This window comes from Elephantulus edwardii, unplaced genomic scaffold (genome assembly GCF_000299155.1).
Source record: "Elephantulus edwardii isolate Elephantulus edwardi_28Jun2011 unplaced genomic scaffold, EleEdw1.0 scaffold00089, whole genome shotgun sequence".
NCBI lineage: Eukaryota > Metazoa > Chordata > Mammalia > Macroscelidea > Macroscelididae > Elephantulus > Elephantulus edwardii.
In genome coordinates, this window is record NW_006399839.1 from 9633644 (window position 1) to 9659013 (window position 25370).

Here is a 25370-nt window from a genome sequence, read left to right on the forward strand (position 1 = left end):
GGCATTCTGGAGATGGTGAGGAGGGCACGGAAGAGGGAAAAGTTCAGATCTGCTGTTCACCGGGTCACTATGAGTCATTGCTCTACTGGACGGCACCTAACAATACCAAGCGACCCTATGTGACAGCGTAGAACTTCCCCCTATGGCCAAAATCTTCACAGGCGCAGATGGACAGCACTTTCTTCTGCAGAACCCTGGGTAGAATCTAACTGCCCTTCCATTACAGCTAGCACTTAGCCAGGGGCCACTCAGATGTGCTACCTGCTTCCTGCAGGAGCTATTTCCTTAGAAGGAAATCGTAAGATAAATGTGTGCAATGAACTTTGTGAGTATTTGCTATCTGTATTACTGGAATTAGGATTCCAGTTGAGAAAGCCATGGCACTGGGTATCACGGGACCACAGGCAAACAGTTGTTCACACACCAGGAGACAGCTTGGCCTTAGAACTTTTATTTGCATGGGGAGGACAGGGGGCCTGGAGCTTGAGGGAGGAGGGATGAGGCCCGGAAGCAGAGCAGGGCAGGGACTCACTTGGTGAGCTCGGTGGCTGGCACGGGGAAGCAGCCCAGGCGGTGCCACTGACCGTCACGCAGGCGGCGCACGGACTGCATCTGTGGCTGGAAGGCCCCCCACTCGTTCCAGTGACGGAAGTCTCCGGGCTCCAGGAGGTACTGGTACCCACGGTAGCCAGGATACTGATAGCCAACCCAGCTGGGAGAAACAAAGAGAGCAGCGTGAGACCAGGAGCTCCACTCAAGCAGTTTCTTGTGCACCTTTTCTCCTGAAGCTTAGTTTTGTACACCGATGTTCACAGCAGTATTAATCACCATCGTGAGTACATGGAAACAGCCCAAATGTCCCACCACAACTGAATGGATTGAGAAATTGTGGTATATTCACACAATGGAATATTATGCAGCACTCAGGAACAACGATATTTTTAAAATTACTATATAACTTGGGAGAGGCTGGAGAGAATTATGCTGAGTGGACTAATACAGTTTCATAAGGACAAATAATTACCCAACACCATTACTGTTAAAATAGAAGGATAACTAGTAAAACATGTATGGGAACTCAAGGCGGGGAAGGGCTGCAGATGGGTAGGGGTGAAAACATAGGGTTGCGTAATTTGGCGGGTGAAAGGAGTGGGGAAGGAAATGGGAAGGATCTGGACAAAATGACAGGGTGAGGCCCAATGGTGATTACTTTTATAAAACATAATGCATGGGAATGATTGTATGAAACAATGTGAATGAAGACTAGCATGAAACACACTGTATATGAACTTTGTAAGCAAACCAATTAAAAAAGGGTGGGGGAGCTGTGTGGAGAGCCAGCCAATCACCTCCTTCTATCCTGCACCTACACTCTGCCCAGCCCTGCCCAGTCTCCACCTCTCCATCTTTCCACCCCCTCTGGGGCTTGGGCTGGGCTCACACTAACCTCCTCCCTGGCTTTGTCCCTTCCTGCTCTGTGTCTCCACTGTGGTGTTTGAGAACACAGACTACCTCTAACTGATAGGAAGGTGTGCTGCCCACTTAAACGTGGAGGGTTTGAATCCACTATCTGCTCCGAGGGAGAAAGACGGACAATCTCCTTCCTTGCAATTGATGGTCTCTGCAAACCTGCCGGAGAGTCAGCTGGGAGTCAGTTCTGACATCCACAATGAGTGAGGGAGGGAGCAGCGAAAGCACACATCAGTTTTAGGAGTTCCTGAGTGTCGAAGATGGCAAGGTATCAGCTAGCCCACTTAGTGCCTGTGGCCAGGAAAGACCGAATGCCAGAAAGGACGTCATGTTTGGTAAAGCGGAGGCGGCTTGCGGGTATGCGTGGCCTCTCCTTCCAAGCAAGGGGTGGGGTGGGGGGCATTTCCTCAAAGTGTCTGACATGGTGCCAAGCTTGAGGGCTCAGCACAAAGCAGGTGGCTGGAAGAACAGGGCTATAGGTTTGGGGAAGAAAAAGTAAAGATCAAAAGGCCGGGGCCCAGGGGCCTTAGGGGAGCTCAGAAGGTCACATGGGGACACGGAGGCCTTTCTTTTGGCAAGAGGAAAGCAGACATGGCTGGCATGTTATTTGGATGCAGAAGTATGAACTAAGAGAGCTCTTTGGGGTCTTGGGGTCTTTAGGCCCTTCCCTGTGCTTTCATGGATTGGGGGTCACAGGCTTCTGCTTGAGAAGCTTCCAGAACTGTCACTTCACTCACTCAGTTACCCTCCAGTTGGGACAGACTCATAGCTGACCCTTCCTTGTGCTTCTGAGGCTATAAATCCCATGAGAAGACATTTCCTGTCTTTCTCCCAAGGAGCTACACGTGGATTAGAACTGCCAGGGAGATGCAGCCCTCTGTGGTCCACACCACCAGGGCTCCCATTCAGAGCAGAAAGAACTTCTACGTTCCAAGTGTTTGATCCGCCCATTGTCTAGCTGGTAACACTGAGGCACAGGCTTCCTCAGGAGCTACAGGATCCTGGCCCTTTCAGGAAACAGACTCGCCTCCCAGAAGCCGTTCTGCGGATTCTCCCCGACACTCTGGGCCTCTCAGACTATCCTTGTTCTCTAGACACATCCACAACTGTCTACCTTCATGAGCTCTGGCCTCCTCGCCTAACTGTCCCTCCAAGTCCAGCTGGAGTTCCTGCTTCCTGTCCTCCCTCTCCTGCCGCTTTTTAGAAGGAATGGGTGGGTAGGTCTGTTTGCACCGAGGTGTAATTAGGGATGCAACTCAGGCGGTGGAGTCCCAGGTTGGAGCACGAGGGGCCCTTGGGAGGGGCGCGGCCTCCGCTCAGGTCCCGTGAGCGCGCATGCTCTGTCTGCCTGTACTCGAAGGTGGCGGGGGCGGGGGAGGGGGGAGAAGGGCGGGACAGGAGGGGTGCTTACGTCCCACTGGTGACTCGCACGCTGCCCACGCGGTCACAGAAGCCGTAGACCCAGAGACTGGGCACGTCGTCCTCCTGGATCTCCATGGTGTTGCCCTTGAAGTTGGCCCCTTCAAACAGGCAGATCTTGTGCTGCTGGGCGTCCTAAGGAGTGAAAGGGAGGGTCAGGCATGGACGGGAGGGGAGGAGTGACTTCGGGGACTCTCCAGGGTCCTGGGACCGGATGTGAGAGAGGGCTAGTGTGGTCAGACCACCAGGGTGGCCTCCTGCGATCTCAGCTGTCTGACCTGGAAGGGCCCCCTGCATCTGTGATAAAAGGGACATGAATGAATCTGTACTTCAAGGAACCCTGATGGCACAGTGTTTAAGCACTCAGCTGCTAACTCAAAGGTCAGTGGTTCAAACCCCCCAGGTGCTCCGTGGGAGAAAAGACACAGAGATCTACTCCCATAAAGATGACAACCTAGAGCCCCCTTGAAGGGTGTGTGTGTCTATTCTGTAATAGAGGGTTGCTGTGCTTGGTGGTAAGGAATTATGGTAAGGCAAGGAATGGTGAGGCTTATTGATGAAGAATTGGGCTGCCAACACAAAGGTACACGGTTCGAATCCACCAGCTGCCCTGCAGAAGAAGGACGAGCAGTCTCCTCCTGTGTGATTAACCGCCTCTGAAAATCCGCTGGAGGGTCAGCTATGGATCGATTCCAACTCAATGGTACACAACAACGAGTTGAAAAAGGGAGCTCTGATGATCTAGAAGGTAAGGAGTTTTTCACTGCCAACCCAAAGGCAAGCAGTTCAAATCCAACCAGCCGATCCTCAGGTGAAAGATGGGCAGTCTCCTCCCATGTGATCGATCAATGACAGCCTCTGAAGACCTACCAGAGGGTCAGCTATGAGTCGGTTCTGACTCGACGGCACACAACAACAACAAAGCCCGACAAGAAGCTCTGACAGTGCAGTGTGGAATGCTTGGATGCTGACCAAGAGGATGGTAGTTCAAAGCCACCAACCACTCTGCAGGAGAGAGAGATGGCAGGATGCATCCCTACAGAGGAATCCAAACCCAAATCCAGTGCCACTGAATGGATTCAACTCACAGAGACCCTCCATTGCGCTTCTGAGGTTGCAAATATTTAGAGAAGAGATTATTCCCATCTTAATCCCAGACAACAGTTAGTGGATGTGAAAAACTGACTTCCCCTCCTCTTTTTAAAATACTTATGTTTTTTCTTGGTTATTGCACATTTTCTTCCCCCCCCCCCCACACACACACAACTGACTTTTTGATTAGCAACTCAATATGCTGATTCAGGACACAATCTTTCTGATTACTAGCTAGCTATACATCTGAGAGCTGGACAATGAATAAGGATGACAGAAAAAGAATTGATGCCTTTGAGCTGTGGTGTTGGAGAAGAGCACAGAACATCCCAAGGATGGCCAAGAGAATGAACAGATAATGTCTTGGAGAGGGTGCAGCCAGAGTGTTCCTTGGAGGCAAGAATAATGAGGCTTTGTCTCACATACTTTGTACATATTGCTGGGAGGGGCTATTCCTTGGAGACGGACATGATTTTGGGAAGGGTGGAGGGTCGGTGAAGGAGAGTAAGACCCTTAACCAGGTGGATTGACATGGTAACTGCTGCAGTGGGCTCTTGGGTGTCAGGAAGTGTGAGGATGGCGCAGGACTGGACTGGGTTCAGATCTTTTATTCATAGGGTCGTTATGAGACATACTTTACTCAATGGCACCTAAAACCAACAACTCAATATGCTATGCACTACCCCACTGTAAATATCACAGCCTCGGAGGCCCTACTTTGTCCAACAGGTCATCAGGAGTCAAAAGAGACAGCAGTGGGTTGTGAGCTGGGACAGATGTGACAGCACCCAAGAACGCCTGTGACAGTCTCTACTGGGGATGTCACAGGATTAAATGAGCCCTTAGTGCTGTGTCCGCCATATGCTGAGTGCATCACAAAGTTGTTCATGTTATTATTATGGTCACGGACAGAGAAGTTCAGAGACGCCAAGGTTCTGGACCAACGTCACACAGCAGAGAATGATTTCTGTGTGCCATATGTAAGAAATATTTCTGTGTGATCAATTGTATGTTTTCCTATGAACTCAGTGAAAGTGAGGAATTGATCCTTAGAGCCATTAAGGGACACCAGCAGAATACAGACCTGGGTTCAAATCATACCTCTTGACACTTCTGTGCTGGCGGCTTTGGATGTTCTACCCAAGCTCCCAGAGCCTCAGTTTGTTCATCTGTACAATGGGGTTGTGTTTGCCTCACGGGGTTAAGGTCTAGCCCAGAAATTATTACCCTCCTTTGTTCATCATCCCTTCCCTGTGCCCCACCTGAGCTCTTCACTCTCTCTGAGACCTCAGACTTGCCCCTTCCCTGCCCAACTGGTCCCCCAGCCCTGGTGCCAGAAGCTACTCACCATCCTGATTGGCCGGAAGGACATGAGCCGGTCGCTGCGGTAGCTGTTGGACCACGTGTCCCAGCGTGGGTACTCGCCCTTCTCCAGAACAAACATCTCCCCCCGGAAGTTGGACTGCTCATAGGCGACCCAACTGGACAGAAGAGGAACCGGGGTGGGGATGGAGAAGGCCAGGAGGGGTGGGGGCAGAGAGGAGAGAAACCGTTAGCTCAAGCCACTCCTCCTCCCTTCCCACCTCCCTCCTGCAAGGCTGCCCCAGAGCCTGTGCGAAAGAGGAAAATAATAATAATAAAATAATAAACAAAACCAAAAGTCTAAAGAGGGCCCAGCACCAATGGTATAGAATCTAGTCTCTGTCACCTACTGGCCGTGACCTTGGCTATATGGCTTCACCTCTGTGATTCTCAAATCTCTCACTGTCATTGTTAAGTCCCTTCAAGTTGTCTGCAACTCATAGCTACCCTATGAACAACGGATTCCAAATCCTGCCCTGTCCTGTGCCACCCTCATAATTTCTGATATGCTTGAGCCCAGTCACTGTGTTAATCCAGCTCATTGAGGGTCTTCATGTCCTTCGCTGACCCTCCAAGTTTCCAAGCATGATGTCCTTTTTCCAAGAACTGACCTCTCCTAACAACATACCCAGAGTATTTGAGATAAAGCTTCGCCATCCTTGTCTCCAAGGAGCAACCTGGTTGCACCGTCTCCAAGACATAATCTGTTTGTTCTTTTGGCAGTCCGTGGGATGTTCACTGTTTCTCCATCACCACAGCTCAAAGGCATCAATTCTTCTATCAGCCTTATTCATTGTCCAGGTCTCAGATGCAGAGCAAGTGTTTGGAAAGACCATGGCTTGAAGACCACAACTATTTTTTTCTTGGAGCTGGTGAAGTATCAAATAAGGTTGTATGTGTGAGTAAACAAACAGGCACTGGTGGTGCAGTTGTGGAACCCTAGCATCTCATTCAAGCAAGAGTCTCTGGTTCGATTCCCGCCAGCAGCACACCTTATGCACAACCAACCACTGTCCTGTCAGGGATGACTTGCATGTTGCTAAGATGCAGCTTCAGCAGCACTTCCTGGCTCAGATAGATTAGAAAGAAAAGCCTGGCAATCTACTTCCAAAATCAGCCCACGAGGACTCAATGGTCCAGTCAGAAATGGGTCAAGGGTGTGGCTCGGGACAGGACAGCATCTCATTCCTGCCTGCTGGGGACTGTCACGGGGCAGGGTCACTGAGTCAGCCTTTCTCAGCAGCGAATAGCAACATCTGAGCAATGCGCGCCCCCAGATTCACACTGTGATTTGAAGGCAAGGACTGGCCTTTAAGACAAGGACCCATTAGAAAAAAGTCATTTTCTTACAAACCAGGGTACAGTTAGAGAGGGGGGGAATAGAAGCCCTGGTGGGGCAGTTGTTAAATGGGGAATAGTCCCTGGTGGGACTTCTAACCTGATGGTTAAATGGTGGGCTGATAAAGGAATGTTGGGTAGATGAAATTTACCAGCTGTTGACGGAAGAAAGAGGTGTCAGTCTGTTTCTGTAAAGATGACAGCTGGGAGAGAGCCAGGTAAATGAGGGAGGTGGGCTGACACAGGAGCCACATAATGTATACAGACTGAAAATTCATGAAGATTCTACAAGATAGGGCAACTTTGCGTTCTGCAATGCATGTTATCACAAGTCAGGACAGATGAGGGGGTAATAATGTTGTTGTGGGCCATCCAGGCCATCTAGAACCGACTCATAGCTGACCCTCCAGCAGGTTTTCAGAGGCTGCCAACACACAGGAGGAGATTGCCCATCTTTCTCCCTTGGAGTAGCTGGTGGATTTGAACTGCCTTTGTATTTTCAAAGCAGCTCTCTACCCACTAGGCCACTGGAGGTCCCCAATAAAAAAAGATATCCAGGAGGAGGTCTCTAATACCAACATCTCTTTTGTTATATCCCTTCAAGTGGATTAAAATGCATAGAAAGGCTGTACGATAGAGTTGTTGTCTATTGTCGAGTTGGAATCGACTCATAGCTGACCCTCCAGTGGGTTTTCAGAGGCAGTAAATCTCACACGAGGAGATTGCCCATCCTTCTCCCACAGGGTAGCTGGTGGATTTGAACCATGTACCTTTGAGATTGGAGCTCAGCTTCTTACCACTAGGCCACCAGAGTAGAACTGCTGTATAATGTTTCTGGTTGCAGCCCAGTAGGGAACTGCACTGCTAACCACCCTGGAGGTTCTAATCCATCATCAGCACCATGAGAGAAAGACGGGCAATCTCTTCTGTGAAATTTACAATCTCAGAAATCTGCTGAAGGGTCAGCTGTGAGTCATTTCCAGGTCGACAGCAATGAGTGAGCAGTGAGCGAATTTCCACAGCAGCAAGTCACCACCAGGTCTTTTCTCTCCTGGACTAGCTGATGGGTTAGGACCGCTGAGTCCTGAGAGCTTGATAATCTCTCTTGATGTCAAAAAGGACAGATCTCAAAGTAGAATCTCCAGAAGACAAGAGCATAATAACAATGTTTTGTGATGGTTGCATTAACTTTTTTTTTTTTTTTTAGTAGTGGCAGTAGACCTATGAGATGGTTTTCAAAGGTTTTTTTTAGGTGTTTATTTCTGTGTGTGCAGGTGTGTGTGTACTGTCAAATCAGATCTGACTGGTACAGGAGGAGATTATTCCTCCTTCTCCAGCAGAGCATCTGGTAGGTTCGAACCGCTCACCTCTGCGATTTCAGTGCAGCTTCTTGCCACTAGGCCACCAGAGATCGCCAAGTTTTCAATGTTTTTTGGGTTTGGTGGTTTTCTTTTCTTTTTTTTTTAAATGCTGGTTTATTTAAAAAGTTTTTATACATTATTTTTTACACCCTGTATTCACTTTTTATGGACATCAATCACTTACTACCAGTGATTTTAACTTTTAACTATCAGTATTTTATATCATGTGATATAAAATGCTTTTTAGCATATACTTATTTGTGTAAAAGAGGCCAGTTTAAGTGAAAAGTACTGAATATGTAGTAGTACTGGAGATGCAATGATAAGGGTGAAAATAAGGCTTGTATCCCCTAAAACTATAGCCCTGAGATAATCTTTAAACCTTTAAACAAAATTGTTGTTGTTAGTGTTGCTATTGTGTGATGTCGAGTCAGAACCAACTCCTAGCTGACCTTCCGATGGGTTTTCAAAGGCAATAAATCACATGGGAGGAGAACTGCACATCTTGCCCCCTTACAGCATCTGGTGGATACAAACCGTGTGCCTTCGGGTTGGCAGCACAACCCCTCACCATCAGACTTTCAGAGCTCCCATAATCAAAATTAGTTAATGTTAATTAGTAAAACCCATCTGCTTTAAACATTGGGCTATCTAAAGGGAGTGCCTAGGGAAATGAAGCTGGCAATGGCAAATTGGATGGGATGCTTCAAAGGGCATTGTGGTTTTAAAAATATGGTTGTGGAATAATTTGGAAAAGCATAGACAGAAGAGCAGGCAAACTCTAAAAGTGTAATTCATGCCATTTAAATGATACGTGTAAAAATTGTTGAAGTGATGTTGCTTGGGTTCTCTCTCTCTCTCTCTCTCTCTCTCTCTCTCTCTCTCTCTGTGTGTGTGTGAGAGAGAGAGAGAGAGAGAGAGAGACATGCGCACACGCACATACATGCACAGAGAGACAGATGGACAGACAAGCTTGGCACACAAAAAACACTCCTTGATCACAATGGAAGGGGAATGATAGTAATACTGATCGCTCAGATACCTGTGAGAATTAAATGTGATGTTGCATATGGCGGTATTCTGTTCTCCACAAGGATGAATTAGAATTTGAAGTCAGATGTGGACTTTTCCTCACTTCCCTATTACAGTCTTATTATTAAGACTTGGAAGACTTATTAAGAAGATTAGGTCTTATTGGAAGATGTACTAAGACTTGGAAAGTGACCTTGTGTTAGCATTTCTGGGGGAAAGATGAGAAGACTGAGACTCCTCCACTTTTGCTCAAGGTGTGCCCAGGATATCTCAGGGAATAGAGGATAGAGATGTTACCTGCCAGGGGGCTGCTGGGACCTTCCTCTATACAGAGTAAGATGAAGGAGTGAATCAGAATGGATCCCAGAAACCTCTGATTGTTGTTTATGGCACTCTATCCAGACTAGAGTGGCAGAATTGAAGATGTAGATGTGACCACGCTGGATAGAGCCCTTCTGAGGCTGAGATAGAAAATAGGAGAGCGCAAGATGATGGATGGATGGATGGATCAATGGATCAATCAGTGGATTAATGAATGAGCCAATATTTGAAAAACTAGTGGGTGAATGGGTATGTAGATAGTGAAGGGCTGGTGGGTAGATGGATTAATATAATGTGGATGCATGGATGGATGAGTGGATTGATGGATGAATAAATGGAAGGATAGTGAATGGCTGAATTGATGGGTGTTGAGTGAGTGCATGGATGTATCAATGTGTGTGTGTGTGTGTTTATATGTATCTACTACACTCATTGTCACTGGGACATTTGTGTGTATAAATAGATTATGAATGGATAGATCAATCATGTCATGAACTGTGTGCCCTCCAAAATATGTGGCAATTTCACTGTTAAAATGATTTCCATTGACTGGCATGTAATGCTATTTGGCAGTTATGTAAACATTCCCAATGATGTGATCGGATGTGATCAGTCAATCGGTTGTAAGAGGATTAGGGTGGGAGACCAAACCCTTCTGACATAAGGGGAATTTCACTGGAGTGTGAACTCCATTGTCTTCCCCCTTCCATCATTTTAAACCTTACAAGTGATAAAAGGAGTGAAAACATGCAGGGAAAAAAAAAAACCTAACAACCTATTACTATCAAGAAGTAAAGCCACAAGAGGCCCTTTGGGCCTGGAGTCCCTGTGCTGAGAACCTCCTAGACTTGGGGGAAGGCTGAGGTCAAGACACATGCAGGTCTGCAACATGTGCTGTGCCTACAAATGCTTGAAGGGCAAAGACTTGCTCCTACACAGAGAGAAAGCCTGCCTCTAGAACCAGCCTCCTGAATTCAGACGTCCAGCCTTTTAAATTGTGGGAGGATACATTTCTGTGAAAGCCATTCACTTGTGTTATTTTTAGTAAAGCCACATTACATGACTAAGGCAGATGGAGCAGCCTTGGAAGATTCACAGTTCGCAACACACTGTGCTCTGGTGGCTTAGTGGTAAGGAGTTGCACTGCTAACCCTGAGGGATGTGGTTCAAATCCACCAGTTGCTCCATGGGAGAAAGGTGGGCAATCTCTTCTGGTCCAATTTACTGCCTCTCAAAAGCCAGTGGAGGGTCAGCTATGAGTTGTCCAACTTGACAGAACTCAACTACAACATCTGCCCCCCCCAAAAAACCCCACTTGTTCTGTCACTTGGGGCAAATCAGCTCAGCTGATTATGGTGTACCATCAAGTTAGAACTGACTCATAATTGAGCTTCCAGTGAGTCTTCAGAGGCTATAATGCTACCCATCTTTCTCCTGTGGAGCAGCTGGTGGATTTGAACTGCGTGCCTTTGAGCTGGCAGCACAACTCCTTACCACCAAGCCACCAGAACTCCCTAAGCTTTCTGTTGGTGCTGTGGGGTATTGTCAAGTTTAAAGTGACCTTCCAGCGGGTTTTCAGAGATAGTAAGTGCACGAGAGGAGGTTGCCTATCTTTCTTCAGCAGAGCAGCTGGTGGATTTGAACCGTGGACCTTTGCATTGACAGAGCAATCAATAAAGGGGAAGAAATGATTGCACTCACCTTGTCAGGAGCTAACGAGAGCCTAAAAGGGGAGAAACAAGGAACCGCTTCAGCATAGAACAAGCACAATAACAGAATGGCTTTTGTAATTAAAGTAGCAGAGAAGCCTCATGTGATTTGAGCCTAGGGAAATTCGACAGACACGGATGTGATCTTGACATCTCCTACCCATGTCCCCAAGAGAAGATCCTCCGTCTTGTCTGCTTCAAGAGTCACAATGAGGGCCCACGATGCTGCCACTCGATGCTGTCGAATCAGTTCCAACTCACAGCCATCCTGTGTTTAGAGTGAAGAGCTGCCTAGCTTAGTCCTCAGCCATCTTCACAGCCATTGCCACCTTTGAGCCCACTGTGGCAGCCAGAACATGAATCCATCTCCATAAGGGTCTTCCTTTTTTTTTTTTTTGCCTCTTTAACCACGCATATGTCCTTCTTCAGGCATTAGTGGTCCCAGTAACTAGTGAACATGTTTGAAATGCATGAGATAAAGTCTCACCATCCTCCCTCCGTCCTTCTTTCCCTCCCTCCCTCCTTCCCTTCTAAGTAGCATTCCTGCTGGCCTTCTTCCAAGAGGAAAATTTCTCATTCTTCTGTCAGTCCACGGAACAGTCAATAGGCTTCACCAACAGGATATAAATGTGCCGATTATTCTTCTGTTGTTCTTATTTCTCGTCTGGTATTCGCATGATTGTGAGGCAACTGAAAACACGGCAGCCTGAGATGTTGTTAGGTAACCCTTTGTTCGACATATCGAAACCTTGCCTGACTCTCTGCCTTCCTCATCACCTTTGACACAGGTCTGCACGATGTAACAGATCTTTTGATTTCTTTGTTGTTTTGTTTTTTCCTGTTGTATACGTTCATGTTGTTTCCGACTGGCGCAAGAGAAGATTGCTTCTCCTCCTGGTGGAATCGAACTGTTCACCTTCGAAATTGCAGTGTAGTTTCTTGCCACTAGACCACCAGAGCTTCCTCATTTGATTTTTTTGACTGCTGCTTCCATGATTATGGATCCAAGTAGAATGAGATCCTTGATAATGTCAATCATTTCTTCATTTATCCTGATGCTGTTTATTGGCCCAGTTGGGAGGGGTTTTGTTTTCTTTATGCTGAAGTTCACTCTCTGCTGAAGGTCTTAGTCTTCAATCTAACCAAGTAAGTACTTCAAATCCTCTTCCCTTACAGCAAGCAAGGTTGTGTCATCTGCACATTGCAGGTTGTTAATAAGGATCTACTGCACAGATGGGGTAGGGAGCTCTAGTGGCCTAGAAGCAAGAAGCTGCACTGCAATTCCAAAGGCAAGCAGTTCGAGGCCACCAGCTATTCTATGGGAGACGGATGGGCAATCTCCTGTGCGATTAACTGCCTCTGAAAACCCTCTAGAGTATCAGCTACGGGTCGGTTCTGACTCGATGGTACACAGCAACAGACAAATAGGGAATTCAGGAGCCCTGATGGTTTAGTGAATATGCATTTGGTTGTTTACTGAAAGGTTGGTGGTTCGAACCCACCCTATGGATTCTTAGGGAGAAATATCTCGTGATCTGGTCTCATAGAGACTGCAGCCTAGAAAACACCTTTGGGCTGATGCTAGTTTGTCATGTAAGGTGTTGTTGTTGTTGTTGTGTATCTTCAAGTCAGAATCAACCCAAAGTTGACCTTCCAGCAGATTTTCAGAGGCTGGAAATCGCCTGGGAGGAATTGGCCCGTCTTTCTTCTAGGAAGCAGTTAGTGGATTCGAACCGCTTTCCTTTATGTTGGCAGCACAAGTCCTTAGCACTAAACCACCAGGGCTCCCTCCTATGAAGTGAGCCAAACAGACTTGAAAGCCCCTAATGACACCACCGCCCAGCTCACGTGAGCATCACACGCGATGAACGATAGAGCTGTAGGGAAGAAATGGTAACTTAGAGATGTGGAAGGCGCCCTGCTGCAGTGGCTAACGTGCTCTGCTGCTGACTGAGTGCTCCAGGGTTTGAACCCATCAGCTGTTCCACAGATTATGGGCTCTGAGACTCAAGGGGACAGGTTGCCAGCATGAGGTCACATGGAGGTGTGGGATGTCCGGGGGATCAGCCCTGGGTCTCAGGCCGCCAGGCCCCCAAGCCCGACCCTCATGAGAGGGTCACACTCCTCCTGCTCCTCGCTCCCCTCCCCCTCCTCAGTCTATTCCCTCCACTGTCCTTCCCACAGCCCCGCCCCGGCCGACCCAGCCCCACACATTCGCACAGGCCCAGAGCTCACACCAGCTGCATCTGGGTTTGAGGAGAAATAGTCTAGCTTTGAGTCACCAGCCCTGAAAAAAGCTTTGAAACCTAAGCTGGCCACATCCGGCCGCTTCTGTCTCTAGCTGGGCTTTGGGGCTGAGGGTGGGGCTGAGGTTGTGTTGACCACACCGGCGGGGAGGGTGGGTATAGAAGTTAGACGTAGAACCCCTCCCTTCCTGGGCCTCCGCCTGACTGGGGTGACTTGATTAACTCTGGGGGGGGGGCAAAAGAGAGTCATAGAGTCATAGAGATTTGACACTTGGGTGCCCACCGTGTGCCTGACCCATTGTGCACTGTGGACACGTAGGGTGGTACAACGATGACCTGCATCCAACTGGTAAGCAAAAAAAGTTGGTGGTTCAAATCTACCCAGAACACTGCGGAAGAAAAGCCCTGGCACTCTACTCCCATATAGTCAAGAAAGCTCTTTAGAGTGGCCCAGTCACGTGGACTCTCCCTGAGTCAGGCCTGACTAGATGGCAACTCAGAGCAGAAATACCCTCCTGCATTAGCTTCCTCAGGCTCCAGCATGGTCCTGCCGGCGTTGTGGAGACCGTAATTCTCCCTACGTCAGAGATGAGAAAACTGAGCCTCAAAGACCAGACAAGGCAAATGGGGGAGATTGTGGAGACTTGAGCCCAGGACTCTCTGACTCCAAAGAAGCCTACAGTGCAGGCTGAGCTCCCTTCCCTTTAATGCCATGTTCATTGCAGACTTTTAAAGGTGATGCAAAAGGCACCAGGACGCTGTGAGCCTCATCTGGAGACAGACCTCATTACACAGGGACTATTATTTCTACTTTATAATAGAATCGCAGAGGCCCAGGGAGGCCTGGACAGGGGGGGTTGGGCAATGAAACATAGTTATTCAGTTTCCCACTCAAAACACACTTCATTGCCATGGAGCAGAACCAAGTCATAGCTAACCTACCTCTCCATTGGGCTCTGAAGATATAAGTTGCAATGGAGGAGACTGTCCATCTTTCTCGTTTGAAGTCACTAGTGGACTGGAACCATCACAGAGGCATGACCTTTGGGTTAGCAGCACAACTCCCTACGGCATATGCCACCAGAGTGGCCCATTAAAGCATGAGGGCTGAAGGGGGCCAGGAGGGAACATGCTGAGTTTCAATTTTCACATTTGTCAGATGTGCTAAAAAGAAATATCTCCTGAAGAAGGAGAGTTAGGAATTAGAAGAGGAAGTGGATTGCCCATCTGGTTACCTCCACCAGCAACTGTTTCCTTTGCTCTGAGACCAGAAGAACTGGATGGTGCCCAGCTATCATTCCTGAACATGATCAAAGATTCTATTAAGAATTCTGATCAAAAGGAAAGAATGCATGCAAAACAGAATTTCAAATTTTCATGGTATCTAAACTTTCTAGAGCCATCAAGGCCAGAGGAATCTCTGAAATAAATGTCCTGAGACATTTTTTAAACTTCAAACCTTAAAGCACAAGTCTCCCCTGAAATCTTGGAACCAGCAAATAATGAATGTTAATCTTAATCAGTTAAGCGTGTCTGTCTTCAGCGCTGTGCTCTTCTTAAAAGAGTTATCTACAGGAGCTCTGGTGGCCTAGTGGCAAGAAGCCATGCTGTAGTGTTGCAATCCCAATGGTGCATAGTTGGAATTCACCAGATGCTTCGCTGGAAAAGGAATAGCAATCTCTTCCTGTGCCAGTTGGATCTGATTTGATGGTACACACACACACACACACACACACACACACACACACACACACACACACACCTTAAAAGAGTATCTACAAGGGATCACATGGACAATGGCAACTTGAAAGGTTAGATGAGAACCTTAGCTAATGTTGAGTTTAAGCCAGGGGAGTAATTTGGAAAAAATTAGTGAGAATGCATGCCTTGTCCCCAAGTTGAAGACATACAAGATTTTTAAATGGTGTGTGGCTATATGTATTTTAACTAAAAAAAACCCCAGAATTATTATCCCTCCTAGGGCGCTTGTTGGCTGGCTGTGGATAGAGAGAGTGGACACTTGACTCTTTGTCCTCCTTGGGCCTCAGTGATGAGCCAGGTGTCCTTTGATTTGTTGTCGTTGTTGTTGATGATGATGATGATGATGTTGTGTACCTTCAAATCGATCTGACTGGTACAGAAGGAGATTGTCTCTCAAACAGTATGCCTCTGGGATTGCAGTGCAGCTTCTCACCACTAGGCCACCAGAGCTCCCCAGGTCTCCTTTGGTAGTTGAAGCAATGTGTTTCTGGAGCCCTGAATCATGACGTAGGCTGTGTGACCTGATGCTCATCAGATCACCATTCTGAGCCTCAGTTTTCTAATCTGGAAAACGGGAAGGAGACCCATCCTTCCCACTTGCGTTTGACATGTGTCTAATTGATTCTGACACATTATGAGCCCAGTGCTCCGTTTTCCAGGTAGAACTGGAAGCAAATCACCCTATCTGCCTTCTAGGGGGCCTCTGGGGCCCTTTTTAGCTCTCTATAACCATCGACAGCACACAGGGACTCCCAGGTTTGGAATGAGGGTTGCAAATAGTGCGCGCTGCGTGCCACCTGCCAGCGCACGGTTGCAGGATGCAGCAGGACCCTGCCCAGAGCGCAGCTGTGCTCGTCTGATGGTTAGGCCCTAGTTCACCATAGTCGAGGGCGGAGGACGCACGCAGGCGCACACGCACACACTCACGGTCCCGAGGTAACGATGAGGCTGCGCACTCGGTCAAAGCCACGGTCGCTCAGGTTCAGGCATTCCCCGGAGAACTCCACCCGTCGGCCCTGGAAGTTCTCCTGTTCGAACACGATCAGCTGCAAGAAAATAATCCCCCATGTTAAGGGGCAGAGTGAGAGGGAGACTACTTTCAAAAAAAGGGGTGCAAAACTCCCTAAAGCAAAACAGTGACCTGCATGAGAGTCTGTCCCGGGAGAGAGCCTGTAAAACTACCCTTCACCTCACCCACTCTTGTACTTGAAAATCTGCACCATCCTTTGGCCTTGGCATAGCTCCCTTCTAGACCTTTCTCTGTGCTGTTCCTCCAGCGTAGGATGCCCTCTCCAACACCCTTCACCATCCTGAAACTCGTACGGTCAAACTCACACGCCTGTCCTCAGCACATACACGTCACCTCCTCCAGGAAGCCTTCCAGGATGCCCTTTTCTATGGAGGGCTACCCTGTGCTTATTAATAGGTGCCATTGATTCACATGCAGAGCAACTCCATGTGACAGAGTGGAACTGCCTCAGTGGTGTTTTCTCGAGTCTGGCTTTTTAGAAATCATCCGAGGTTTTCTCCCATAGAGCTACTGAGCAGGTTCGAACTTCCAACCCTTTGGTTAGCACCCAGAGATTTAACTGTTGTTCCTGGCTGCTAGCTCAATAACATACCAAACAGTTCTTGCTACTTTGCTTGTGCGGCTCCCTCTATGCGCCCCTCCCTTCCTTTCCCCCACCCTCCAAGCAGGGTGGGACTTCCTCGAAGGCAGGAACTGGCCTGGCCCATTGCTGTGTTTCTAGCACCTTGCCTCCAACAGCACTCTGGCTGCACCTTCTTCACGACATATCTATTTGTTCTTTTGGGCATCCATGCGGGATGTTCAGTGCTCTTCTCCAACGCCACAGCTCAGAGGCATAAATTCTTCCTCTGTCATCCTTATTCATTATTATTCCACCTTTCCAAGAAATAGGCTCAAGGAATGTGAGACCAAACGTCACCATCCTTGCTTCTAAGAAGCATTCAGCTGCATCTTTTCTACGCTGGCCTAGTGGGAAGGAGCTGTGCTGCCATCGCAAAGGCACGCGGTTGGAATCCACCAGCTGCTCTGCAGGAGAAAGATGGGTAATCTACTCTGGAGCGGTTAAATTGCCTCTGAAAACCCACTGGAGGGTCAGCTGTGGCTCAGTCTAGACTCCACGGTACACAACAACAACAACAACAATAGCAGCTGCTGGCAAAGCTGAGGGACAGGAGACATGTGCCAGCCTTCGGACTGTAGCACCATGAACTCCATCCGGCTGGCCGCCTCCCACCTCATGGAGCCTTAGCTTTTGCTTCAGTTCAGCAGAGTCAAGCATCTTTGCTCTCTGTTTTCCCAGCTGTAAAAGGAACAAGAGTGCCTGGATGGTGCAAATGCATCACATACTCAGCTATGACTCTTAAACTTAGAGGCTGGAGTCTGCTGAGCAGCAGCCCCTCAGAAGAAAGGACTGGTGGTCTAATTTGGAGAAACCAGCTACCGGAAACCTTATGGAGCATGTCTACTCCGGCACAACAGAGGGCACCATGAGTACAGATAGACTTGATGGTAACTGGCTTTCCCCACGACCCCTGGGACTCACATGGCCACTCCTTCTTCCCTTAGGTCAATAGAACTCTTGCATGTACCTACGCCCCTGAAAATATAGACAAGCACACCCCAATCTCACTGTTTATGGGAGTAAAACCTAGCTGTGAGCCCCCACAGTCCTGCACAGAGAGGTGCAGGGGTCTACAGCAATCAGGGCACACTCTAAAATACAGCCCATCAACAGAGGCAAGTGGCCCACAGTGCCTTGTCATGCCATGGACGAAGATGAGGAATTTCATACTAAATGAAGGAGAAAAGAAAAGTACAGACTGGTGGTTATAATTAATGCCACCATGATTTTGACTCATACCTATCTGAATATGAAGTCATTGCCTTTCATATGTAAGAACGGCTTCTTCATAAAAGTCATAGTTGAGGAGGAAGAGTGGTTTGGTGGATTCGAACCACAGCCTTTTGGGTTGGCAGTGCAACTCCTTACCTACCAAGCCACTAAAGCAGAACACCTCTTGGGACTTCCTAGGCAGTAATCTTCACAGAAGTTGAGTCAGGTATTTTTTTTTCCTGTTGGAGCCACTGTGAAGTTTCAAATCACCAATGTTTCCGTTATCAGCTGAACGTTTGTCAGTTGTACCGCAACAACTCCTTTCTGGACTAATGTTGTTTTTAGATGCCGTGGAGTTGGTTGTCACTTAAAGCCCAACATATGTAGGCCTATGTCAATAAAAATGAGTCAATGAGGCTGGCTCAGGACAGGGCAGAGTCCAGAGCTATCGTACATAGGGTCGCTATGAGTCTCAGGCAACTCAATGGCACATAATAATGACAACAGTATTTCCATAAATTAAAAATAAGTAACACTGGAAGCACACTTCAAAGCATGTTGCGTTGCCAGGCAAAAGGTTGGGCATCTCCAGTGGTTTGAATTCTTCAGCTGCTCTGAGGGAGTCAAGTAGACAGTCTCCTTTGCTAAAGATTTCCAGCTTCAGAAATTCAGTGCATCAGAATTGACTCACTGAGGATGGTTGTGCAGCCAGGGTAAGACTACAAAGAGCAAATGATTTTAGAAGAGTAACTCAGAAAGGTAAAGAAAACAGGCAGATGACAGAGGGTGTCTGTCACCTTGATGGGAAAGCAGGGGGACTGAAAAACATGTTACAATCAGAAAGGAGATTTTTTTACCAAGTCTCTCGCCTTTTAGTAGTAGGAGGGGCTGGAGGGTTTGCAGGTCATCATTGCAGTACTAAAAGCAAATAAAAATTAAATGCCAGTTATCCGTTGCTGTGGGAGGCATAATCAGATAAGTGCATGACAGCTGACTGAGAGCTTGGCCGTTTGAGTCCATTCAGAGACACCTTAGCATAAAGGCCTGGTGACATGACCTTCGAACCCTAGTGGAGCGGTTCTGCCACTTGCGGTTCACGAATCAGGATCACTGGATGCTCACGTGTGTCAGGCCTTGATTCTGCAGGGTGTCAGATGGCTGGCTCTGGGGCAGGCAGAGCGCCAGGCCTGTCTTTCGAGGTGCCTCTAGTTTGGTGGGCTTGAACCACTAACCTTCCAGTCTGCATGTGAGCATGGCAGTCATCTGCATTGCTCAGGGGCTCCTCCGCCAATGAGAGCAAGCCATGTATGGGCCAAATGTTTCGTGGACTGAGGACTGAGAGGATCCAGTTCCCCGCACTTGAGGTTGACGCCCAACTAAGCCAAACCTCAGAGGACTGGCACCTTCTCTGCAAGGGACCCATTCAGCCCTGACCCCTGAAGACTATTTCCCCACCTGGCAGGCTTAGCAAACCTAGGAGAGGAGAAAAGAAGGGGAAAGATGGAGAAGGAGGGGGAGAAGGAGTGAGGATAGAGAAGGGGAGGGGAGGAATAGGGGAGAAGCAGGAAGTTGAGGGAGAGGGAAGGAGAAGAGGTGGGTGAGAAAGAGGAGGGGGTAACAGGAGGGGAGAAGAGACAGAAGTGGAGGGGGAAAAGGGGTAGGGGAAGATGAGGAAGGGAAGAAGAAGAGACAGAGATGGAAAGCAGTGGACTAGGGAGAGAGGGTAAGGAATGAGAGAAGGAGGAAGAGGAGAGAAAAGGGGGGTAAAAAGGAGAGGGGAACCCATGGAGCACAGCCACGTCCTTACCCTGTAGCTCACAGGGATGTCCCCTGCTTTGGTCCTAGGCAAAGGCACAGATCCTGGGAGCGGGGCAGGGTCAGGGAGCAGGCCTGGCGCTGCGGGAGGGACCCCCTTGGCCTTCCCATCAGTCCCTGGGTTGGCTGCGGCCGTTGTAGAGGCTTTGACGGGCTGAGACATGGCTCCCACCTGCAGCGTCTGCAGAGACAGAGGCAGGGTTAACCCAGCAATGGCAGGCGAGGTGCCTCCCGCTCCCACACCCTCATTTCTTCTCATGTTGTCAGACCCCTTCCAACTCATTCCCCTTCTTTCTCCTGAATTTGGAAGTATTTCCTGTCTGGGGTCCACTCAGCCCATACACTCTTCTTCTAGACCTTTGGCTCCACTGTTTCCACAGCCAAGAAGCCTCTTCCTTGTGCCCCCCCCCAGCAGAGCGCTACCTTCAGGCGCCCTGGGCCACACAGAGGGCTAAGGTGACAGTCTCAGAAGAGAGACCTGGCGGTCTCCTGGAAAATCCCAGTCCTTGAGACTTGAGTGGAGGCGAACCGCCATGACCTCCCAAGAGTCAGGACACTCTCCATGGAATTCATGTGGTGTTTTGCTCTTTGCTGTCCCCTTGTATTATTATTATTATTATTATTACTTTCATTCATGGCAGCAGGAGGTCGCCTCTGGGGATGCAGTCAGCCTCCCAAGCACCATCACATACTTACATGAGCTCCCTGGGAAGCTCTGGTGGCCTAGTGGGTAGGGAGCTGCGCTGCCAACCCAAAGGCACGGGGTTCAAATCCACCAGCTGCTGTGAGGGAGAAAGATGGACAATCTCCTCCCATGAGATTTACAGCCTCTGAAAACCCGCCGGAGGGTCAGCTATGTGTTGGTTTCAACTCAATGGCAATGAACAACAATGAGCTCTTTAAACCATGTGTTGGGTGCTGTCCAGCCAATTCTGACTCATGCAGACCCTAGAGAACAGAGTAGGACTGTCCCACAGGGTCTCCTAGGCTGTAATCTCTGTGAGAGCAGATCTCCAGGCCTTGTTGCAGACACACCAGTGGGCGGATTTGAACCAGTGACGTTTCTGTGGGCAGTTGAACGCTTACCTGTTATGCCACAGGAGGAAATGAGAAACTACCCTTTCACTGGTTCTATTCTTTCTGCCCGCTCTTGTCTCTGCCTAGCACTTGAAAAATGCTGAACATTTGCTCAAACAGTGAATGAGTGCACACTTCCGCCTCCTTCCCAAGGAACCTTCTGGAGAGGGTGTGCTGGGCCCAACCAAGGCTGGGGCCGTGGCCTAAAAGAGGGTCCAGGAGGATGCAGCCTTTGCACATCTGGGCATTGTGTCCCTGTGGGTATTGGGCGGAGTGGGCTTCGCACAATGACTGTCTTTGTTTGAGGTACACTTCCATCGTCACTGAGAGTGAAAAATGTCCTCTGCAATTTTGGAAAGGTCTCTGGGGGATTCAGGCCCTCGGACAGCTCAAATGAGGACCCTCCTGTCCACTGGGCTCCCGAGCACCATCTGCAGCGCAGCCTCCTCCCGCCTGTCCCCCACCCCGCCATAGGGCACTGACCTCTGCAGGCCACACACACATCTGGGTCCCCCTGCCTGTGCCTCATGCCTCTCCCACATCATCTGTGAGTCAGCACCCCCCTGGGTGCTCCCCAGATTCCCTCCGGCTGGGAGATGAGATGTGATGCTCTCATCTCTGCTTTCCCTCTATCTGTGTCTGTCTGTCTCTGCAATGCTCCCTCCATGTGTGTAATTATGTCTTCCTCTGTCTGTCTGTCCCGTTCTCTCTGTGTGTCTGTTTCTGCATCTGCCTGTCTTGTCACTTTTCTCTCTCTCTCTGTGGGTCTTTTTCTTTCCTGTGTCTTTATCTCTGTTTTCTTATCTCTGTGCACAACTTTGTCTCTTGTCTCTGTGTGTGTCTTTCTCTTGATACCTGTGTATCTTTTTCTCCTATGTGCTAGTGGGTGTGTTTTTCCCCCTGTGTGTGTGTCTCTCTTTCTCTCTCTCCTTTCTGCTTCCCTCTCTGTGTATCTATTTTTGTCTGTGAGTCTGTTCTATCTTTCTCTGCTTGTCTTTCTCTCTTTACTGTTCCCCACTCCATTCCCTCTAGTTCTCATAGTCTCTCTCTCTCATATATCTTTGGTTTTTATTCTCTCCCATGTCCTTTTCCCATCCCGAGCGCTGACTTCTCTCTGACCCCCTTTGCTGTCCTTCCTTTGCACCCACACCTCACGATTCCCCTCATCCTCCCCTCCCTTCAGCCTCCCAGGCAGGTGGACTCCCTCTTACCTGGGGACCTTCTACTTCAAGTTGAGAGTGGGCGGGTGGGCGGTGGTCTGGGTGACTGGGGCCGAGTGTCCGTTTTATAATCTGGCAGACACCAGGCCTGGCGTCAGTGGCACAAAGGGGGAGCTGGCTCAGCAGGCCTGATGGGGAGTGAGGATGGGCCTGGCCCCCCGGCTTAGTGCAGAGAGCTGCACTTTCCATTGTCAGCCTGGCAGGGGTGTGGAAACGCGCTGGGCAGCCAGCCACCTCCTGACCCGTCCGCCCTCATGCTGACCCCTACTCTCCCACCACATGGGCCTCCTTGCTGTTGCCACCTCCGGGGACCTGGGAGAAGACTTTCATTCAAATCCTGGCCTGCTTTCCTGGGGCTAGCAGATGTCTATGGTAGCCCAGTGGTTAAGCTTAGTAACCAAAAGGTTGATGGTTTGAATCCACCTGGTAGTGTAGTCCATAGCGAGTTGCACTGCTAACCCAAAGACTACATCTCTCTGTACTGGTTCAAATCCACCAGATGCTCCAGGGGAGAAAGATGGGCAGCCTTCTGTGTGCACTTTACAGCCTCTGAAAACCTGCTGGATGGTCAGTTATGACTGGTTCTGACTTGATGACAATGCATTCAGTTGTGCGGTTCTGCGAAAGAAAGGCCTGGTGTTTTGCTCTGTAAAGATTTCTACCTAGAAACCCCTTCAACGGCAGCTCTGCTCTGTCACGTGGGGTGGGGACAAGTTGAAAAGTCCAGTACACGGCCGCTCACAGCAACTGTGCTCTTCGTGGGACTCTGTCCTGTGTCTGCAGAGACAAAGGGACACCTCCGTCCGCTTGGAGAGACGAGGAGGAAGGCAGTGCCTGTGGAAGGGGGGTGTGGCATGCTAGTGGCCACCCCACTCACCCAGTGCTTGGTGCCAGGCGTCCCTGTGGAAGGCACTTTGCTGTCAGTGGAAAGACTGGAGGTTCAAGTTTACCCAGTGGAGCCTCAGAGGAAAGGCCTGGTGATTGCGTCTGAACAACCAGCCTGTGGCGCACACGGGGTGTGCATTCAGACGCTCTCGATGGCAACTGGATCTTCTGGTTTTCCAGGTGCGAAGCTGACCACCAAAAGCTTTATCCTTAACAGCTCAGTCAACGCTCAGGACAGCCTGGCTTATTCGGTACTTTTGTTATATCCATTTCACAGATAAGAAGGACGCAGCCTGGCTCCAGCATCTCAATTCCAGAAGTGGCTCAGAGGCAAATGGATTTTCCAGGTCCAAATGCTTTATCCTTATATCAGCTCGATCAACACTCAGGACAGCCTGGAATATCCAGTACTTTCATGATACCCATTTCACAGCTAGGAAGCATGAGGCCTGGCTCCGGGATCTCGATGCTCAACTCTCACGGGGTGGACAACGGCGTGGGCCTGGTTTCCTGATTCTGCATGGGATTCTGCGTGGGTGGGTTGAGCATTAAGACATGGGCCTCCCCTGCATTACCCCGTATCCGCGGTTTGCTTTCTACCTGCAGTCTCTCAGCTGTTCAACCCAGAGATGGAGCTGGACCCCAGTTGTCTGACCCCCACGACAGACTTAGAGCCTTAGCTACCCCCGCCCCAGGGATGGAGCTGGCCCAGGGAGGTGACTTCCTGGAGTCATGACATGTGCTCACCAGTGCGTGCTCATCTCCACACAGGGAGGCAGACGGCAGGGCCCCTGGCAGCACTGGGTAACTAGATGGCCAGGCTGATGCGCCGTGATAAAAGGAGGGGTGCAGAGGGAGAAGGAGGCCAAGGAGATGCGTGAGAAACAGGAAGAGGTGGAGGGAGATTAGAAAGAGAAAGGTCTGAGTGTAGAGGAGGAGGTGAACAGTGAAAAAGAAAGATAGAGACAGATACACACAGAGACATACACAGATGCAAAGCCACAGAGGGCATGCACACAGGGTACAGGAGGGGAGGATGCACAGTGAGAGAGACACAGATGCACACACATGCAGGGATACACCCTACACAGACAGAAAGACATACACAGAGCATTGAACTGGGAAACGGACAGTGAAGGAGAGACATATACAGAGCATAGAACGGGGAAGTGGACAGTGAAGAAGAGAGAGAGAGAGAGAGACACTCAAAGACACTCAGATGCACACACTCAAACACTCATGTGTACGTACAGCCAAATATACCCACAGACATATACACAGAGATACTCCATACGCGCCCACACACAAACACACACAGATACTCCATGCATACACAGATGTCCACATGCACACACATTCTCACACACACACACACACACACACACACACACACACACACACACAGTCTCCATCCACAGACGCCTACATGCACACACAGACATTCACACACACACTCACTGGGTGCAGAAGGGAGAGGGAGACGGTGAAGCAGACAGATACAGGGATAGACAGAGACACATAAAGAGACTTTCAGAAATACAAAGATAAACACACAATAGACCCAGACAGGCACATTCGCCTAGAGACTCCGTCCCAGAGAGAGACACAGCCAGGTAGACAGACAGAGACAGAGAGCAGAGAGATATGTAGATATGGAGAACCAGACACACAGATAAAGAGGGATGTACAGACGCATCCAGGGAGAGGCACACAGGAAGTGAGACCCAGACACATACCTGCAATACACACACACACACACACACACACACACACACTCACTCACACACAGAGGTTGTGCTAGAGTTCTAAGGCTTTAGGACAATGTGGCACCCCTCAGACATGGTTCTGTTTGACTTTCCCCTACAGGCGGAGCAATGGCGGTCAGGCGGATGAGGGACTTTTAACAACCTCAAAGAAGTGCACTAGCAGGAGAGTGGGCTTCTGGGACCCAGGAGGATTCTCTCTTTTGACCTAATGTGGGGTAAGGGGTTGGCTCCAGTTCCTGTCTGTTCCTAGGGTGGGGCCCAGGCTCCCCACACACTAACTCTGCTGGCATCACCTTGGCCTTGGTCCCACTCTGCCAACTGCCTCCCCAACCTGACACCCCTCATTTGCCAGCCACTCCTCCGCCTTTCGTCCTGGGGGTGAGGCAGGAACCACGGGTGTACTGGAGCTGCAGTGGGACCACCCACAGGGCTGGGTTTAGGGGCCAGGCAGGCTGTGTCATCTTTTTTTTTTATTAAATTTTATTAGTTTTAATGAACATTTACAGAGATTTTTGGTTTTCATTCATTCATTGTTGCACTGTTTTCTCCACCCTCCTCCCCAGTTCGTTCTTCTTTCCCCCCCATGTCTGTTTTAATTGTCCAATTGCCACAGTGCTTGTCAAAGCCAGTTC

General features: G+C 49.2%; 1 protein-coding gene across 1 annotated transcript; it reads right to left on the reverse strand.

Moving 5' to 3' along the window:
* Positions 1-501: 501 nt before the first annotated feature.
* Positions 502-19953, reverse strand: CRYBB1 (crystallin, beta B1). Its single transcript, XM_006890469.1, has 5 exons — positions 19783-19953; positions 16039-16157; positions 5330-5462; positions 2882-3024; positions 502-712 (listed from the first exon to the last, which is right to left on the reverse strand). The coding sequence occupies exons 1-5, from the start codon at positions 19951-19953 to the stop codon at positions 529-531; spliced, it is 750 nt and encodes a 249-aa protein (XP_006890531.1). The 3' UTR covers positions 502-528.
* Between the last annotated feature and the right edge of the window lie 5417 nt (positions 19954-25370).

Coding starts and splice junctions, on each gene's coding strand:
- CRYBB1 (XM_006890469.1), bottom strand. CDS start 19,953: ATGTCTCAGCCCGTCAAAGCCTCTACAACGGCCGCAGCCAACCCAGGG. Junction 5,463..16,038: donor CTCATCGTTACCTCGGGACC/GTGAGTGTGTGC, acceptor TCTTCTGTCCAG/TTGGGTCGCCTATGAGCAGT. Junction 3,025..5,329: donor CCTTCCGGCCAATCAGGATG/GTGAGTAGCTTC, acceptor TTCACTCCTTAG/GACGCCCAGCAGCACAAGAT.